The sequence below is a fragment of the Daktulosphaira vitifoliae genome, unplaced genomic scaffold (genome assembly GCF_025091365.1).
Source record: "Daktulosphaira vitifoliae isolate Bord-2020 unplaced genomic scaffold, ASM2509136v1 Scaffold_1, whole genome shotgun sequence".
NCBI classification, from domain to species: domain Eukaryota; kingdom Metazoa; phylum Arthropoda; class Insecta; order Hemiptera; family Phylloxeridae; genus Daktulosphaira; species Daktulosphaira vitifoliae.
This window is the reverse complement of record NW_026099572.1, coordinates 58,581,490-58,602,024: the sequence shown is the minus strand read 5'-3', so window position 1 is coordinate 58,602,024 and position 20,535 is coordinate 58,581,490. Positions and strand designations below refer to the sequence as shown.

At 24.0% G+C, this 20,535-nt stretch overlaps 1 protein-coding gene across 50 annotated transcripts in view; it reads left to right on the top strand.

Moving 5' to 3' along the window:
• Positions 1-661: 661 nt before the first annotated feature.
• The window catches only part of LOC126908776 (uncharacterized), a 26,638-nt gene continuing 6,764 nt past the window's right edge, over positions 662-20,535 (top strand). For 2 of the 50 annotated variants that reach the window (XM_050691121.1, XM_050691357.1), the window contains exons 1-14: positions 673-777; positions 3,579-3,636; positions 6,832-6,861; positions 7,361-7,381; positions 8,194-8,226; positions 9,121-9,153; positions 9,750-9,782; positions 10,425-10,457; positions 11,054-11,086; positions 11,683-11,715; positions 16,736-16,768; positions 17,058-17,090; positions 19,388-19,420; positions 19,685-19,717. In XM_050691121.1, coding sequence (XP_050547078.1) covers positions 775-777; positions 3,579-3,636; positions 6,832-6,861; positions 7,361-7,381; positions 8,194-8,226; positions 9,121-9,153; positions 9,750-9,782; positions 10,425-10,457; positions 11,054-11,086; positions 11,683-11,715; positions 16,736-16,768; positions 17,058-17,090; positions 19,388-19,420; positions 19,685-19,717 — 442 coding nt within the window. In that variant the 5' untranslated portion in view covers positions 673-774. Of the gene's footprint in view, positions 778-3,578; positions 3,637-6,831; positions 6,862-7,360; positions 7,382-8,193; positions 8,227-9,120; positions 9,154-9,749; positions 9,783-10,424; positions 10,458-11,053; positions 11,087-11,682; positions 11,716-16,735; positions 16,769-17,057; positions 17,091-19,387; positions 19,421-19,684; positions 19,718-20,535 lie in introns of all 50 variants that reach the window. The other 48 variants (XM_050691276.1, XM_050691203.1, XM_050691268.1 and 45 more) reach the window with 45 other exon arrangements.

Genomic DNA, 20,535 nt, shown 5'->3' with positions numbered 1-20,535 from the left:
GGAGATTGTAAATGGTGATTTTCGATTAACCAATTTTAAACAAAGTTATAACAGCTTAAAAAAACGTAAATTTTAGAAGACTATAACTTTTTTCAAAAATTGTATATTAAAAATTGTCTGTATACATATGTAGATAATTTTGTCTTGTTTTTATGACTACAAGCCTCTAGAATCTAAGATCGCTCGGAATATGTTTTGTTACGCCGAAGAAAAGTACCTGAAAGCTCTTTTAAACGTCGTCACAATACGCATTTGATTCAATCAGAGTAAAATATTTAAAAAATATACAAAAAATGAGAGGTTAGCTTTTTATCACGTTACAAGTATTAACATAATAAGAGCAAATAAATCTACACAACAGCTCAACAAATATATAAATAACTTTAATTATTGATGATTTATAATTAAAAATTTAATATATAATTATTAAATATATTTTTTTGATATATATTACGTATTTATAAAATTTTAATAAACTTTTTTAGTAAAATATGTAATTCGTTATTTACTGGTCATAAAATAAAACCTAATATAATTTTTGTGTTTTTACAGTGCTAAAAATACAAATGATATTTCACGGTAAAAAAGCATGATGTAATGTGTTTCAATATTTCATATATTTTTTCTGCAAACATACTATATTTATTTTGTTTATTATTAGAATTATTTCTTGTTTGCCGATACGTTTAATAATTACTTCAAGTCATTATAAAATCTATTTCAATTAAATTTTTATCAAGTCTTATGAAAAATTGTTTGAAACTATAGACAACAATGGTAAGTAAATTTTTTTTACTTATCTTAATATTTAATTAATAGATAGGATAATTAGTAGTAAAATTATAAATAATTACTTTTAAAAATGATTATTAAAAAATGATCAATTCTACTGAAGTTGTTAAAGTATATCTTTTCTNCAAACCCAGCACAGGGGGGTCGCGGCACAGTGGTGACGTGGTATAGATGGATCAAGTATAATGATATCTGACAGTGATTAAAATCACTATCAAAAAAAAACGCTTCGATGCAAATCTNATCACTATGAAAAAAAACGTTTCGATGCTAATCTTTAGATAGTGTTTAATTTTATAAAATTGGTGGATTATTCCAAAATCTTCATAAACTGCTAGTTCCTTATTATTATCCTGATTAAGATAAATTATGTCGAATGAAAAACGGGATTATTAAAAAATAGAATTTCCCATAAAAAAATTATATTGATCAACACACTTTTTAATAAGTTATAGCATTATAAAGTTAAAAATGTAAAAATAAAATTGAGAATTTTCACACAATAATAGCATTTGGTAGCAATTTTCACCATGAAGACGAAATAAAGTCCGAAATTTTTTTTTTACATAATAAAGTAGATTACATTAGCTTTAATTTAATATATATATCAAAAAGTGACAGACTTTCCGGAACACTTTCAAAATTTAAGTTGAAAAAGTAAATTTTTTGTGAAAAAGTTGTCATTTTGAATCCCCCCCTGTAGGCAGGTAAAAAGTCAGATTTATAAAAAAAATATACCAAATGATAGGTAAAGACATCATGCATCTACAAAAAAAAGAATTATATTGATCCATANATAGGTAAAATCATCATGCATCTACAAAAAAAAAGAATTATATTGATCCATACATCTTTCAAATAGTTATAGCATTATAAAGTTAAAAATATAAAAAAGAATTTTTTTTACAAAAATTGTATTTTTTTTATTAAGTTTAATGTCTGTTTTCACCATGAAGATAAAATAAAGTCCGAAATTTTTTTTTACCATTATAAAGTATATTACATTAGCTTTAATTTAAGATATATATAAAAGTGTCAGACCTTCCGGAACACTTTCAAAAGTTACGTTGAAAAAGTTCTACTTTCTATATGCATTTTTATGTTTTGAATCCCCCCTGTATTTAGGGAAATGGTCCGATTTAAAAAAACAGTATGTCGAATGAAAGATCTATATAAATACTACTTTTCTTAAAAAAATTGTAATGATTCATTCATTTTTCGAGAAGTTATAGCATAATAAAGTTAAAAATGGAAAATACAAAATTGAAAATTTTCACTCAAAAATAGCATTCGGTAGCCATTTTCACCATGAAGATAAGATAAAGTCCGAAATTTTTTATTTTCATGATAAAGCATATTTTATTAGCTTTAATTTAAGATATATATAAAAGTGTCAGACCTTCCGGAACATTTTCAAAATTTAAGTTAAAAAAATTAATTTTTTGTGAAAAAGTTGTCATTTTGAATCCCCCCCTGTAGGCAGGTAAAAAGTCAGATTTATAAAAAAATATACCAAATGATAGGGAAAGTCATCATGCATCTACAAAAAAAAAAAATTATATTGATCCATACATCTTTCAAAAAGTTATAGCATTATAAAGTTAAAAATATAAAAAAGAATTTTTTTTACAAAAATTGTATTTTTTTTATTAAGTTTAATGTCTGTTTTCACCATGAAGATAAAATAAAGTCCGAAATTTTTTTTTACCATTATAAAGTATATTACATTAGCTTTAATTTAAGATATATATAAAAGTGTCAGACCTTCCGCAACACTTCCAAAAGTTAAGTTGAAAAAGTTCTACTTTCTATATGCATTTTTATGTTTTGAATCCCCCCTGTATTAAGGGAAATGGTCCGATTTAAAAAAAAAGTAAGTCGAATGAAAGATCTATATAAATACTACTTTTCATAAAAAAATTGTAATGATTCATTCATTTTTCGAGAAGTTATAGCATAATAAAGTTAAAAATGGAAAATACAAAATTGAAAATTTTCACTCAAAAATAGCATTCGGTAGCCATTTTCACCATGAAGATAAGATAAAGTCCGAAATTTTTTATTTTCATGATAAAGCATATTTTATTAGCTTTAATTTAAGATATATATAAAAGTGTCAGACCTTCCGGAACATTTTCAAAATTTAAGTTAAAAAAATTAATTTTTGTGAATAAGTTGTAATTTTAAATCCCCCCTTGTGGGCAGGTTAAGGGTTAAATTTATGAAAAAAATATACCAAATGAAAGGCAATGATATTAGTCATCTATATAAAAAATAATTATATTGATATGTTCATTTTTGAAAAAGTTATGGCACTTTTAAGTAAAAAAAATTGAAAAAATTTCGAAAATTAGCGATTTTTAAATTTGTAATTTTTTTGGAGGTTTCCCCCTTTTACGGGGAACGAGGGAATTTTTTTCAATTTTTAAGGGTAATGTCTTCGACTAGATACGATTTGTGATCTTTTGACGTATCATTGAAAGAAATCGGTTCGGTGAGAGCTGAGAAAAAGTGGTAACAGACACAAAAAAAAAAAAAAATANAAATTTTTTTTACTTATCTTAATATTTAATTAATAGATAGGATAATTAGTAGTAAAATTATAAATAATTACTTTTAAAAATGATTATTAAAAAATGATCAATTCTACTGAAGTTGTTAAAGTATATCTTTTCTAATTTATTACTAAAAATATGTTTCAAAAACATTTTAGTTCGGTGAATATAGATATTAATCTGATTTTCATAATTATTGATATTGTTTTAAAATTAGAAAATTTGTTTCAGAAATTATATATTTTATCAATATTATTTTTTTTGGTGTTCACCTCATTTTATTTGGAAGGTAAGTAACTCTAAATATTATATTAAGTGATCCGTTTATCATAGTCCACAAAATTATTCGCCACATAAATACACAAAAATTAAAACAAAATATATTTTTTCTTTTTAAAAACACCTGTGTGTTAAAATTTGGTATTGTGTATAACAATGAAAACCTTTAATATGTTTAGTATTAATTAACATAAGGATTCATTAGACAGAATTTTTATGATACGTAAATAATAAGTCTATTTGGTGATATTTTTATGAAAACATTTATTTCATTACAAAATTCAATATAATTATTTTTTTGCTAAAGTATATCAATAATAAACTAGATTGAGTGTCTCTTTTTTTTTAATATTATTTAAGTCTATTTTAGGAATACTCAAAAGAAGAATAAATATGTGTTCTTCATGAAACTTTTTTAAAAAGTATTTCAAAAATACTATTTAAAAGTTAATAAATGAATTCTTATTTAAAAGTAATAAAAATGACGGCTACGGTAATTAATAGAAATTTATTTATAGCTTAGTATAACTGTCAAAGATTCCTTAATTTAAAAAATTGTGTAAATTATAAACATGTATGTGTATCTAATTTTTGCTGACTATTCAATTTTATTACAAAATTCAATATAATTTTTTTAACTTTGGTTCAGTTATCATAAATTTTACGAAATCATTTTTTTTTAAATGTGTAGGAGTATTTTTGAAATATTTGGAAGAATCAAAATACTGTTTTTACTTAAGAAGAATTAAATAAATAGTATCGTCTATTTAATTAAAATATGTGTTTTACAATAGTTTACTTCTAATGAAAATATATATGAAAAATAATGATTTTACTATTATTTATTATTGGCTCCCCTTAAAAGTGTTCAGCATTTATTTGACTAAGAAATAATAGGACAAAACATTACAAATTGTATATAGTTAAAGACATTTTAAAATAAAATAAAATAGCCATTAATCTAAAAAAAATCACTTTAACTATAGTAAATTGAATCACACTTTAAAAAATCACATTATTTTGAATAAACAAAACACATTAAATTGAATATCAAACTTATTTAAATCAATAATTTAACAGATAAAAATAATATCATTAAAGATTTATAACAATAAATTTTAATTATAATTCTGTTTACAATTGGGAATAGTTATTTTAAAAATTTAAAATTTATTATTATTATTTTAAACTTAATTAAGTCTATAAATACTAAAATCATTTAGATGATTTTGGCACATTCAGATAATATTTAAATCATGAAGTTTCATTAAAAATATTATTGACGGTATAATATCGGGTTTAAATTAAGACAATGAACATCGAATTTAACATTAAGTGTACTAGGCTAGCCAACAAAGGGGAGTAATTTTGGCGAATGGCGGAAAAAATTCCCAACCAAATTTTTTTTTTTTTTTTTAAAGTTGAAATAAGATATGTATGACATACAAAAAATCCTCATTGATTGGAATTGAAATTTTTTTTTACAGCCTTGCAAAAGTTTAAATATATAAGCTTTTTTAATTTTCTCAACAAATTTTTATCTTACAAAAAAAAGTTTCGTACAAAAGTTTAAACAAAATATAATATCTTCTATTTTTTTATTTCAACAAATATTTTTCGAGTAACATTACGTTTGATATCAGTACTAAAATTTATTTTTCATTTTTTCCATTTTAAGGTTACTTTTTATCATGTTATACGTTCATTAGACACAATGTTATAAATGCATATGTGTATATGTGCAAGTTTATTAGATTCGATGAGAAGCTGAGAAGGTCTTGGTTTTACTATGATGTGTTTTTTTTTTATGTCGGTTACCACTTTTTCTCAGCTCTCACAGAACGGATTTCTTTTAACGATACGTCAAAAGATCACAAATCGTATCTAATCGGAAACATTTCCCTCAAAAATTGAAAAAATTTCCCTCGTTCTCCGTAAATGGGGGAAACCTCCAAAAAAATTACAAATTTAAAAATCGCTAATTTTCGAATTTTTTCTACTAAAAACTGCCGTAACTTTTTCAAAAATGAACATATCAATATAACATATTAATTTTTTTTATAGGTGCTTGATGTCTTTACCTATCATTTGGTATATATTTTTTAGTAAATCTGACACATAACCTGCCCACAGAGGAGGATTTAATATGACAACTTTTTCACAAAAAATTAACTTTTTCAACTCAACTTTTGAAAATGTTCACTGTCAGATATTATTATACTTGATCCAATTATGCCACGTCACCATTGTGCCGTGATCCCCCTGTGCTGGGTTTTTTATTTATAGTATCATTAAAGTGTAGTGTATGTTAAGAGACAACCCATAGAGTATTATATAATTTTTAAAATTAATTGTTTTCAAATTATTATTGATTTTGATTTTTAATATGTTAAAAGTAATCATTTTGAACCTACTATTTTTTGTCCTTTAAAGTGAAAGTTTCAATAAAAAAAAATGAATTTGTTACCATAACTTATAGTTCAACTTGCAAGTTTGAAATTGACATTATTAAATAGAAAAAAATTAAATTGTTAATATTAATATGCAATCAGGAATTTTTTTTAATTACTATTTACAGTACAATTATTAGAAAAATTCAATTTTTTTGCATTTTTATCGTAATAGATAACAGAAATAGAAATAATAGTTATCATTTCCTAATAGGTTTTGGTGTTTAAAAAGATTCTGCAATTGAAATATTCAGAACTTAATTCATTTTAATGATATACTTTAACAAAATGAACCAATCAAAATAAATTTGTTAAAAAGATTTACTCAATTTATAAATTTTAATCAAAAATTAAGTTGAAAAAGTTAGTTTTTGTAAAAAAGTTTCTATTTTAATCCCCCCCCAGTGAGCAGGTTAAGTGTTAAATTTTCAAAAAAATGATATCAAATAAAAGGAATATACCTAAGGTTTTAGTATAAAAAAAATGTATGTTGATATGTTGATTTTTGAAAAAGTTATAAAAGTTTTAAGAAAAAAAAGTGAAAAAAATGACAAAATTTACCGATTTTTAAATTTATAATTTTGTTGGAGATTTCCCCATTTGCGGGGAACGAGGGAGTATTTTTCAATTTTTAAGGGTTATGTCTTCAATTGAATACGATTTTATTTATTGAATGTATTGATTTATAATTAATGTTTTCTTAAATTTGAATACTTTGAGCAAAATAAAATAAAACTAAAATATGATTCATTTAGTTGTAGGTGGTGGTGATAGTACTTCAAATGGTAAGCAAAATATTACTAAATTTAATTATACGGTATAATACAGAATATTATTCCTATTTAATTTTCCGTTCGTTCTTTTTTTTATTTATACGGTACAATATTGAGTTCAAAATAATGAACATATTTTACATAGACTGCATTAAGTTCCACAAAAGTAAAAAATTGATATTAGAACAGTTCAATATTGGTTTGAAGAATGTATAAAGTGTTTAAGGGTTTAATAAAACTTCAAGTTTCATTATAAGACAATGACATCTTATTGGTCTAATAAATGCAGATTAATAACAATTTTTCTGTATTTTGTCAACATAAAAATTTTTATTAAAATGTGAATTTTGTATTTTTTTATAAAAATGTATCAATTGAAACATATTTTTAAAATTCAAACTAGTTATTTTTTATTTATTGAAATTATTGATAAATAATTAATAAATTCATGTTTTCTTAAATTTAAATACTTTGAGCAAAATAAAATAAAACTAAAATATGCTTCATTTAGATGGTGCTAGTACTTCAAACGGTAAGCAAAATATTAATAAATTTAATTATACGGTACAATATAGAATATTATTCCTATTTAATTTTTCGTTTATTCCTTTTTTCATTATACGGTACAACATTGAGTTCAAAACATTATACACATTTTATGTAGACTGCACTGAGTTCCACAAAAATAAAAAATTGATATTAAAACAATTCAATATTGGTTTGAAGAATGTATAAAATGTTTAAGGGTTTAATAAAACTTCAAGTTTCATTATAAGACAATGACATCTTATTGGTCTAATAAATGCAGATTAATAACGATTTTTCTATTATTTTTTCACCATAAAAAATTGTACTAAAATGTGAATTTTGTATTTTTTTATAAATATATATCAATTGATACATATTTTTAAAATTCAAACTAGTTATTTTTTATTTACTGAATTATATTAGTTTAATAATTTATTTCTATCGATCCTAAATACTAGACCCATTTACAACTTATCTTATTTTAATATATCAAAATTTACTATGAAAAATGAACGTACTGTAAATTAATTAATTATTTGAAATTTGATTCCAATTACACGTCAAATTTTTCACTTGTCTGAAACAATTATACATCTCTTTTTGATGTAAAATACTATGTAGTTTCACTTTATTTTAATAAATTAACTATTATTGTTTATGATTTTGGTACCTTGCATTGTTTATATAAAAGTTAGATGTGAAAAAAATTATATATAGTTAACACAAATGTATTATTAGTAGTTAATAAAGTAATCTTTTCTTAAATTTGAATAATATTAAAAATATTAAATAAAAAAACTAATCTAATATGTTTAGATGATAGGTACAGTGTGAATACCTCAGCTGAAGGTAAGCAATAAATTACTACCCTTTTTTTTGTTAGTTAACTAAAATAGTTTATATAGGGTTCAATTTAATGAAAAGTACTGTTTTATATATTTTTATATTTACACGAAAAATTGATTAATTTCAACAAAAAGATATTTAAAAAAAACCCATAACAAAAGGGTTGAGGCACAGTGGTGACATAGTTGAGTCAAGTATAATGATATCTGTCAGTGATTAAAATCACTATCATTAGAAACGCTTCGATACAAATCTTTAGATAGAGTTTAATTTTAAAAAATTGGTGAATTATTCCAAAAGTTACATGATCTACTATTTCCTTATTTATATCCTGATTAAAATATAAATGAAGTATATCGAATAAAAGAGGGATATAAATATTATTTCTTATAAAAAAATTGTATTGATCCATACACTTTTCAATAAGTTAAGGCATTATAAAGTTAAAAATGTAAAAAATTAAATTTAGAATTATCACACAAAAGTAGCAACCATTTTCACCACTAAGACAAAATAAAGTCCGAATTTTTTTTTTTTATTGATAAAGTGTCAAAATTAAGTAATTAAATATATTTATTTTGATGTGTCTATTATTACATTTCATTTTGTAAGATAAATTATGTATTATTTTCTGAGATGCTTAACTGCCATAGTTTATATAAAGTATAATTCTGTGTAACATTATTTTTTTTATATATTTTTACATTTACACGAGTAATTGTTTAATTTAAAAAATTATATAAAATTTATCGGTTTAGTATTTGAGTAATAAAATGTATTATAATTTTAATTTATTATTAGTAGCTGATAAATTTAATATTTTCATATTTTTCAATATTTAATATTTTAGAATTTTATTAATAATATTAAATAAATAAACTAATCTACTATGTTCAGGTGCAAATATTAGACCTTTTGTCGCATCAGGAGGTAAGCAATAAATTACTAACATTCAGTAATATTTGAGAAAAGTACTTTTAAATAATAAAATAATTTATTGAGATAATATCTTTAATATATAAGTATCAACGTTGATTTCAAGTGATCCTAATTATGTAGGCCCGTTTAAATTGTACCCTATATCATTATATCATTCTTTCTTTTTGAAACCTGAAGGTTAAATCAAAGATTTATTAATTTTAAATTTGATTCTAATCTCATTTCATAATTTATCATTTGTGTGATGCCATTTAAATCTGATGATAATATGATGTAATATAATATAGACGCTCAATTTGTTTAAATTAAGGCAATATATTTTTAATTTGTTGGGTAATTCGAATAATTTATATAAGGTTTAATTTAGATAAATAGTAATTTTTTTGTATATATCTACATGTAAACGAATAATCATTTAATTTCAACAAAAATAAATTAAAAAAATGTATAAAATTTATTGGTTTAGTATTTGAACAATGAAATCTATTATAATTTTAATTTATAAGTAATAGTGAATAATGTAATCCTTTCTTAAATTTTAATACTCTTAAAAATATTAAATAAATAAACTAATCTACTATGTTTAGGTATGAGGTTAAATGTTAATACCTCAGAAGAAGGTAAGCATTACATTACTAACATTCAGTAAGATGCACTGAATAATTAATTTAAATAATAATATAATTTATTATGATAATATATTAGTTTCATCATATATTTCTAGTGATCCTTATTACCTAGGCCCATTTATAACGTTCCCTATTTCATTTTGAAACATGACGTATTATGAATAAATTAATTCTTTGAAATTTATTTCTAATGACATGTCATTATAACACTCTTTCTTTTTGAAACATAAAAGTTAAATCCAGGATTTATTGATTTTAAATTTGAAACATAGTACATTTCATATTTATCACTTAAGTAATTAAATATATTTATTTTGATGTGTCTATTATTACATTTCATTTTGTAAGATAAATTATGTATTATTTTCTGAGATGCTTAACTGCCATAGTTTATATAAAGTATAATTCTGTGTAACATTATTTTCTTTATATATTTTTACATTTACACGAGTAATTGTTTAATTTAAAAAATTATATAAAATTTATCGGTTTAGTATTTGAGTAATAAAATGTATTATAATTTTAATTTATTATTAGTAGCTGATAAATTTAATATTTTCATATTTTTCAATATTTAATATTTTAGAATTTTATTAATAATATTAAATAAATAAACTAATCTACTATGTTCAGGTGCAAATATTAGACCTTTTGTCGCATCAGGAGGTAAGCAATAAATTACTAACATTCAGTAATATTTGAGAAAAGTACTTTTAAATAATAAAATAATTTATTGAGATAATATCTTTAATATATAAGTATCAACGTTGATTTCAAGTGATCCTAATTATGTAGGCCCGTTTAAATTGTACCCTATATCATTATATCATTCTTTCTTTTTGAAACCTGAAGGTTAAATCAAAGATTTATTAATTTTAAATTTGATTCTAATCTCATTTCATAATTTATCATTTGTGTGATGCCATTTAAATCTGATGATAATATGATGTAATATAATATAGACGCTCAATTTGTTTAAATTAAGGCAATATATTTTTAATTTGTTGGGTAATTCGAATAATTTATATAAGGTTTAATTTAGATAAATAGTAATTTTTTTGTATATATCTACATGTAAACGAATAATCATTTAATTTCAACAAAAATAAATTAAAAAAATGTATAAAATTTATTGGTTTAGTATTTGAACAATGAAATCTATTATAATTTTAATTTATAAGTAATAGTGAATAATGTAATCCTTTCTTAAATTTTAATACTCTTAAAAATATTAAATAAATAAACTAATCTACTATGTTCAGGTGCAAATATTAGACCTTTTGTCGCATCAGGAGGTAAGCAATAAATTACTAACATTCAGTAATATTTGAGAAAAGTACTTTTAAATAATAAAATAATTTATTGAGATAATATCTTTAATATATAAGTATCAACGTTGATTTCAAGTGATCCTAATTATGTAGGCCCGTTTAAATTGTACCCTATATCATTATATCATTCTTTCTTTTTGAAACCTGAAGGTTAAATCAAAGATTTATTAATTTTAAATTTGATTCTAATCTCATTTCATAATTTATCATTTGTGTGATGCCATTTAAATCTGATGATAATATGATGTAATATAATATAGACGCTCAATTTGTTTAAATTAAGGCAATATATTTTTAATTTGTTGGGTAATTCGAATAATTTATATAAGGTTTAATTTAGATAAATAGTAATTTTTTTGTATATATCTACATGTAAACGAATAATCATTTAATTTCAACAAAAATAAATTTAAAAAATGTATAAAATTTATTGGTTTAGTATTTGAACAATGAAATCTATTATAATTTTAATTTATAAGTAATAGTGAATAATGTAATCCTTTCTTAAATTTTAATACTCTTAAAAATATTAAATAAATAAACTAATCTACTATGTTTAGGTATGAGGTTAAATGTTAATACCTCAGAAGAAGGTAAGCATTACATTACTAACATTCAGTAAGATGCACTGAATAATTAATTTAAATAATAATATAATTTATTATGATAATATATTAGTTTCATCATATATTTCTAGTGATCCTTATTACCTAGGCCCATTTATAACGTTCCCTATTTCATTTTGAAACATGACGTATTATGAATAAATTAATTCTTTGAAATTTATTTCTAATGACATGTCATTATAACACTCTTTCTTTTTGAAACATAAAAGTTAAATCCAGGATTTATTGATTTTAAATTTGAAACATAGTACATTTCATATTTATCACTTAAGTAATTAAATATATTTATTTTGATGTGTCTATTATTACATTTCATTTTGTAAGATAAATTATGTATTATTTTCTGAGATGCTTAACTGCCATAGTTTATATAAAGTATAATTCTGTGTAACATTATTTTTTTTATATATTTTTACATTTACACGAGTAATTGTTTAATTTAAAAAATTATATAAAATTTATCGGTTTAGTATTTGAGTAATAAAATGTATTATAATTTTAATTTATTATTAGTAGCTGATTAATTTAATATTTATCATTTAAGTGATGCATTTATATATATATATATATAAACGCTTAATAAGCCCATTAAGGGCATTAGCGGTTTCTCCTAAAGGAGGAAGTTTCTAAACCATTGGTACTCAGGGACGGTTGGTTAGTCCGTCGCCGGAGAGAGGTATGGCGACTCGAATTACCAAACTGATCTCTCGTTCGTCAAATAAAGCCTCCTGTGACCGAGTTTCGAACCCCTGGCAGTGTGCGTCAAGCGTTACCGATTCGGTGTGGTCCGTCTTATATATTTTTATTTTTATTTTTTTTATATATTAATATATATATTTATTATGATGTAAAATACTATTTCCTTTAATTTTATGTGATGTATAGTTTATACAGTGTATAAAAGTAGCGGAGAGATCATTTTATCGTCGCTATACTGTTGATCGACCTTAATGTCACCAGAATGGATGGTAATAAAGATAGTTGACCTTCTTCTATTTTTTTGCAGATTACTTTCGATATGCTTGTATTTACTAATTTTGTTTTCAACGTAATATGTATATTTACTTATTTTTTGTATACTAAATCTTGACGTCTTGTACCTTTATTATTGAGTACTTTATATTATTTATTATAGATCAGATGTAAGGTAAACGTGTGTATAACGAGCGGAGGGTTAGTTCTATTGTGTTTAAGTATACGTTAAGATTAGTACCTTTTTTTAGCCAGTGGTTCTGCGTAATTTTTTTTTGAAAAATAATTTTAGTGTGTGTGTTTACAACATTTTAAGTCTGTAGCACATTACATATCAGATGATTGATTGAAATCGCGTAATTTCATGGATATGAGAATAAATCTAAAGGTTAGGTCGTATTAAGACAACTATAACAACAAAGTGCCACTATGGTCGACTACGGCCGTGGTAATACCGAAAATTCATGTTGGACATATATCGGTTAGTTCAATTTTATCGAAAACTGAATTGTGAAGAAGGGCTACGTACTTCAAAACAATTGGTCCTTCGAAGTTTAGTCTCAATTGATAATCAAGGGCTAACACAAGTGCCTGTGTTGAACTTGTCTAATGAACAATTCGTTGTCAAATAAGGTGACACAGTTACTCGTGGCGTAACCTTCATCGAGTTGTATAACAACAACGAAATTTGTACTCGTGAAGTAAATATTGAATCAGTTAATGCAGACGAAGTTATCACGGACTTAAATGCTGACCAGTTACAAGACAGTGATAAACGAATATCGTGATCTGGTGGCGAAAAATATACGACAAATTGGATATACACATTTAGCTCAAATAAAACTTGATATGAATGACGATCAGCCTGTAGTGGGTGTATCGACCGTATAGAATATCTTTTCACCAACTAATACAAGTCAGTGATATAGTCAATGAACTTAAAGATGTGAATATTGTAGATGATAGTAAATCACCATACTCTTCAGTGCAGTATTGTTTGTCAAGAAGAAAACTGGAGATGTTCGATTATGTGTTGATAACCGAAAATTAAAATCTAAGACCATACAAGATAAATATCTTTTGCCAAGAATCGATGATTAGATTGACAGACTTTGTGGTAACAAATATTTTACTAGTTTAGATCTTTTTTGTGGTTACTATCAGATTTCTATTAATAATAGATTAACAAAATCATGAACAGCTTTAATCACCACAGATGGCCTATATCAATTTAAACGCATGCTATTTGGTTGTCAAACGGTCCAGCAAATTTTAACAAACTAATAGCAACTGCTCTTGGATCTCTTTGGTTTATTGTTGCATCAGCTTATTTAGACGATGTACTAATATCAAGTAAAACAGTCGAAGAAGGTTTAACAAATTTAAAATCAGTTTTTCATTCTCTTAGAGAGGCTGGTTCGACTTTGAGAATTGATAAGTGTAGTTTTTTTATGACTAAGATAGAGTACTTAGTATTTCAAGTAAGTTAAGACGGTATAGAATCAGGAAAGAGAAAATTGTTAGCTATTGAAAAATTTTCTATTCCCAAAATATGTCCGAGCTGTATGTAGTTTCGTAGGTTTAGCTAGCTACTTTCGTAGATTTTTTCGTAATTTCGATCTTAAAGCACGACAGCTTACAAATTTGTTAAGTAAAAATACTAAATTCGAATTGAGTACTGAACAGCTTAATTCTTTCGAAATATTGTACAATCTATTATACAAATTTAATTTTAAAATTGTATAACACTGAGGCACACACCGAGACGATAGTAAAAACTGTATTGGTAAGGTATTATTTCATTAACAATAAGATAACTTATTACATCAGATTAGTTTTTATTGTGATAAAACAACACGGGAACAGTTAGATTATCAATCTTATGAACTCGAACCATTTGATATTGTCAATTCTTACTAACGTTTTCGAGTTTATTTAATAGGTATACATTTTTTAATAAAAACTGATAGTAATAGTTTGAAATTATTAGATGATAAACGTGATTTATCACTGCAAACCGTTCGTTGGCTTATGAAAATGTCTTAGTACTATACTATCGAATACATAAGTGGTTTTTGTAATTCATTATCAGATGCACTTAGTTAAATAATTGAAACAGCTAATTTACACATATTTGATATTAAAATAACTACAGTCTGGGTAGCATGAATGCAGTGAAACAGTGTTGAGGTAGCAGAACTAGTACAGAAAATTAATAATGAAGACTCGAGTATAACACACAATTATGAGTTAGAGGACGGTCGGTTGTATAGAACTACCAAAGAAAGATTGAGTTTGTATTTACCCAAAGGAATAAGATATAACATAGTTAGTGAGGCCCATCGTGAGCTTTCACATTTGGGTGTGGAGAAAACTTTAGCAAAAATAAAATAAATAAATATTTTCCTAATATGAAAAATGTTGTTATGCAGTACGTAAATAGATATATAAATTGTTCATATTATAAGGTAATAAAGGAGCTACGTATTGGCATCCTTTGTATAAGAGTAACCAACCTATTTTAACTGTACATTTAGATCATATAGGTCCATTTGTGTTGACTGATAGGGACAATAAGTATGTGCTGACTTTTATAGATGGCTATAGTAAGTACGTTGTTTTGAGCGTAGTGAAAGATGTGAGTGACTAGGAAACAATAGTGTACGTATGTACGTGAATATTGTAGATGATAGCAAATCACTATACTCCAGTCCAGTATTGTTTGTCAAGAAGAAAATGGACATGTTCGATTTTTACATTAGCATTACATTAGCTTTAATTTAATATATATATAAAAGTGTCAGACTTTCCGGAACACTTTCAAAATTTAAGTTGAAAAAGTAAATTTTTTGTGAAAAAGTTGTCATTTTGAATCCCCCCCTGTAGGCAGGTAAAAAGTCAGATTTATAAAAAAAATATACCAAATGATAGGTAAAGACATCATGCATCTATAAAAAAAAGAATTATATTGATCCATAAATCTTTCAAAAAGTTATAGCATTATATTTGCTTTAATTTAATACATATATAAAAGTGTCAGACTTTCCGGAACACTTTCAAAAGTTAAGTTGAAAAATGCATGCATTTTTATGTTTTGAACCCTCCTCTGTATTAAGGGAAATGGTCCGATTTAAAAAAAACAGTATGTCGAATGAAAGATGTATATAAATATTACTTCTCATGAAAAAATTGTATTGATCCATACATTTTTCAAAAAGTTATAGCATAATAAAGTTAAAAATGTAAAATACAAAATCGAAAATTTTCACACAAAAATATCATTCGGTAGCTATTTTCATCGTGAAGATATGTCCGAAATTTTTTTTTTTTTCATAATAAAGTATATCACATTAGCTATAAGATAATATAAAAGTGTCAGTAATTCCGGAACACTTTCAAAATTTAAGTTGAAAAAGTTGTCATTTTAAATCCCTCCCTGTGGGCAGGTCTAGTGTTAAATTTATAAAAAAAATATACCAAATGATAGGTAAAGACATCAAGCATCTATAAAAAAAAATTATATTGATTTGTTCACTTTTGAAAAAGTTATTGCAATTTTAAGTAAAAAAAATTGAAAAATTTCGAAAATTAGCGATGAGTTGAGTGACTAGAGAACAAGCATATAGGAGAGAGTATAGGTGTAGCGTCAATCGTGGATATGAATAGGGAAAATAGATTTAGATAGTTTGATCATGTTATGAGGAGAGAAGAATCGGAAGCTATAAGAACAGTTGTAGAAATTAATGTTGAAGGAAGAAGAGTTAGAGAAAGACCAAAAAAGAGATGGATGGTTGCTATTGAATGCGATTTGAGGTTAGCTAATGTGAGCGTAGTTGATGTGGGAGATCGTATCAAGTGAAAGTTTAGGATAAGGATGGCCGATCCCAAGTAGTTGAGATTAAGGTGAGGAAAAAGAAGAAGAAGAATTTTAAATTATCAGTTAATTATATCATTAATGTTTAAATTTTAATACTATTTAAAAATTAACATTGAATTACTAATATTCTATGTTTAGGTGGAAGATTTGGTTCTAATACCTCAACAGGAGGTAAACATTATTTAATTTTATTATTATTTTTTATGAAATGGTTAATTAGCATATTTAAAAAAAATTCTGGTGAGAGAAAAAGTAATTTTTTATGTATTATCATATACGTATTAATTATTACTTTCGAGTACAAGTTATTAAAAAATAAATAAAATTACTATAGTTTATTAATATAACATTAAAATTTATAATTACTATGATCTATAAGAATCAGTTCATTATATAATTAATACTTAAATTTTAATACTATTTAAAAAATAAAACAGAATTACTAATGTTCTATGTTTAGGTGGAAGATTTGGTGCTAATATCTCAACAGGAAGTAAGGGTTATTTAATTTTATTATTATTTTAGCTTGGATGCGAAGCTGAGAGGGTATTAATTTTACTATGATGTGTTTTTTTTATTTATATATTTTTTTTTGTCTGTGAACACTCAATGTCAGCACTCGCTGGACCGATTTTGATGAACAATATGTCAAATGATCACAATTTGTTTCTAGCCAAATACATTAACCTCAAAATTTGAAAAAAAAATTCACTCGTTCACGTAAATCCTCCAACAAATTACAAATTTAAAAATCGCTAATTTTCGACATTTTTTCAATTTTTTTACTCGAAAAATCCATAACTTTTTTAAAAATGATCGAATAAATCTAATTTTTTTTTATATATACCTTAAATTAAAACTTATGTAATATACTTTATTTTGAAAAAAAAAATTTGACATCTGGACTTGTTTTTATGCTGAAAATGACTAACATATGCAAAAATATGCTATTTTTGTGTTAAAATTTTTTGCTTTTTTGAAGTCGAGAAAAATAACTATGAAATTTGAACTAGCTTAAATTGCCATTTTTTTCAATTAACGGTACCGACGTACGGTTGTCGAGTCGATAAAACTGTATCTTACACGTATGGGGTACAAGGTTTCAATCCAGGTGTGGCAAGGAGATTTTTGCAATTTTTCATAATTCTTTTTAAATTAGAATAAATTTTTAACAGCTTTGATTTTTATCTCACTAGAATTCAATTGCTTGTTGCCACCCGCGAGAAGAAATTTCTTATTCATATTAAAATTATTTTACTATATTTTAAGTTTTAGCTTCGATGCAAAGCTATGAAGATATTTTTTTGTGACTATCATTTATTTTTTCTGCTCTAACTTGACCTACTTTTTTAAACGATAAGTCAAATGACTACAGTTCGTATCTAGTTAGTGATACTACCCTCAAAAATTGAAAAAAATTCCAATTAAACAGTTACTAATCCCATGTTCTCCATACAGACAATTAAAATCATTAATTTCTAAAGTTTTCAAAGTATTTATTGATGAATCAAGTTTGACGTGATAATTTGATATGATAGGTTTCAACTACAAAATTAAATCATTTTACTTTGTAATTTAATAATTTATTACTCTATTTATGTACTAGACTATAATATTCCAAAGTTTTTAGTAACATGTTCCTATATAACTCTATTTCTATTCTAAAAAAAAATGATTGTTAGTTTCCCCTAAATTAACAATGGATGTTTACAATTATAATCAAATTTTAATATACGCTCATTTGAGTAAATGTTTTTAAAAACTTTGTTTTGATTTGTTTATTTAGTTAAAGTAAATCATTAAAATTTAAGTTCTGAATATTTCAATTGTAGAATGTTTTTAAACACCAAAAGTTACTAGGAAATTATTACTACTATTTCGTTTTTTTTATAAATCTAACCCTTTACCTGCCCACAAGAGGGATTCAAAATGATAAATTTTTTTTTTAATAAAAGTAAATCATTAAAATTAATTCAGTTTTGTATATTTTAATTGTAGAATCTTTTTAACTACCAAAAGTTACTTAAAAATGATTACTATGATTTCTCTTTAAGTTCCTGGTAGTCCAGTGCATTTATTTATAAAAACAAACAATTTTTATTAAAAAATATTACATCAAGCCCTTTAAACTTTTATACCCTTAAAAGTAAAGCAAAATATAAATTCTTTATTATTTTTATAATTTATCCGTAAAAAATACAATATTAAATTATTGAATTTCAATTTCATACTAAATTTAATAACTATAATTAGTATTTATTCATTTATTATATTTTAAAATAAAAGAACTACTAATCAGGATATAATTAAAAAAATAAGAGATGATGTTGATTTTGTAATCATCCACCAATTTCTTAGAATTAAACACTATCTACTGATTTGTATCGAAGCGTTTCTTATGATAGTGATTTTAATCACTGTCAGATTAAATCTATACTGGACCCAACTATGCAACATCCCCACTATGCCGCGACCCCACTGTGCTGGGTTTTTTTTNCACTGTGCCTCGACGCCACTGTGCTACCGTTCTTTTTTATGGATAGGTTAATTCGAATATTTATAAAAAGTTAAATTGAGAGAATAACTATTCTCTAAATATTTTCACACACGTGTTAACTTTAAAATTCGTATACAAGTCATTAAAAAAAATATAAGATTTTTATAATTTATTAATAAAACATTACACTTTGTATTATTATAATGTATAAGTATCAGTTAAATATATAATTTATTCTTAAATTTTAATACTATTTAAAAAATAAAATAGAATTACTAATGTTATTTGTATAGGTGGAAGATTTGGTGTTAATACTACAACAGGAGGTAAGCATTATATAATTTTATTATTATTTTTATAGAATGGTTAAAACGCATAGTTAATATAATATAATATATTTTTAGTGAAAAAACTATTTTTTATATTTTTTCATACACGTATTAACTTTTACTTAAAGATATACATTATTCAAAAAAAAAAAAAATTAAAATTTTTATAGATTATTAATATAACATTAAATTTTATTATTAAAATAATTTATACTTATCTGTTTATACTATTTTCTAACTTTTCCAAACTTTCTTGTTTAGTTGGTAGATTTAATGCTAATAATTTAACAGGAGGTAAGCATTATTTAATTTTATTATCATTTAGCTTCGATGCGAAGCTGAGAAGGTATTTTTTTTACTGTTTGTTTTTTTTTTTTTTTTTATGACTGTTGCCACTTTTTCTCAGCTCTCACTGGACCGATTTCTTTCAAAAATACGTCAAAAGATCATAAATTGTACCTAGTTGGAGACATTACCCTTAAAAATTGAAAAAAATTCCCTCGTTCCCCAAAAATGGGGGAAATATCCAAAAAAATTTCAAATTTAAAAATCGGTAAATTTTTTCATTTTTTTCACTTTTTTTTCTTAAAACTTCCATAACTTTTTCAAAAATCAACAAATCAACATAATTTTTTTTATACGAAAACCTTAGATATATTTCTTTCATTTGATATCTTTTTTTTGAAAATCTAATACTTAACCTAATCAATGGGGGGATTTAAAATAGTAACTTTTTTACTAAAATTAACTTTTTCAACTTAATTTTTGAAAATGTTCCGGAAATACTGTGTCCTTCAAACATATATTAAATTTAAGCTTATTTTATGTACTATCAAATAAAAAAAAAAATTTTTCCCGACGACCTATCTTCTATGCGAAAATGGCTACCGTATTCAAAAATATGCTATTTTAACAATTTTTTTTTTTTTTAATTAAACACTATCTACAGATTTGCATCGAAGGGTTTTTTATGATAGTGATTTTAATCACTGTCAGATAACATCTATACTGGACCCAACTATGCGACGACCCCACTGTTTTAGCTTCGATACGAATCTAAGAAGGTATTGGTTTTACTATGATGTGTTTTTTTTATTTATTTTTTTTTTTTT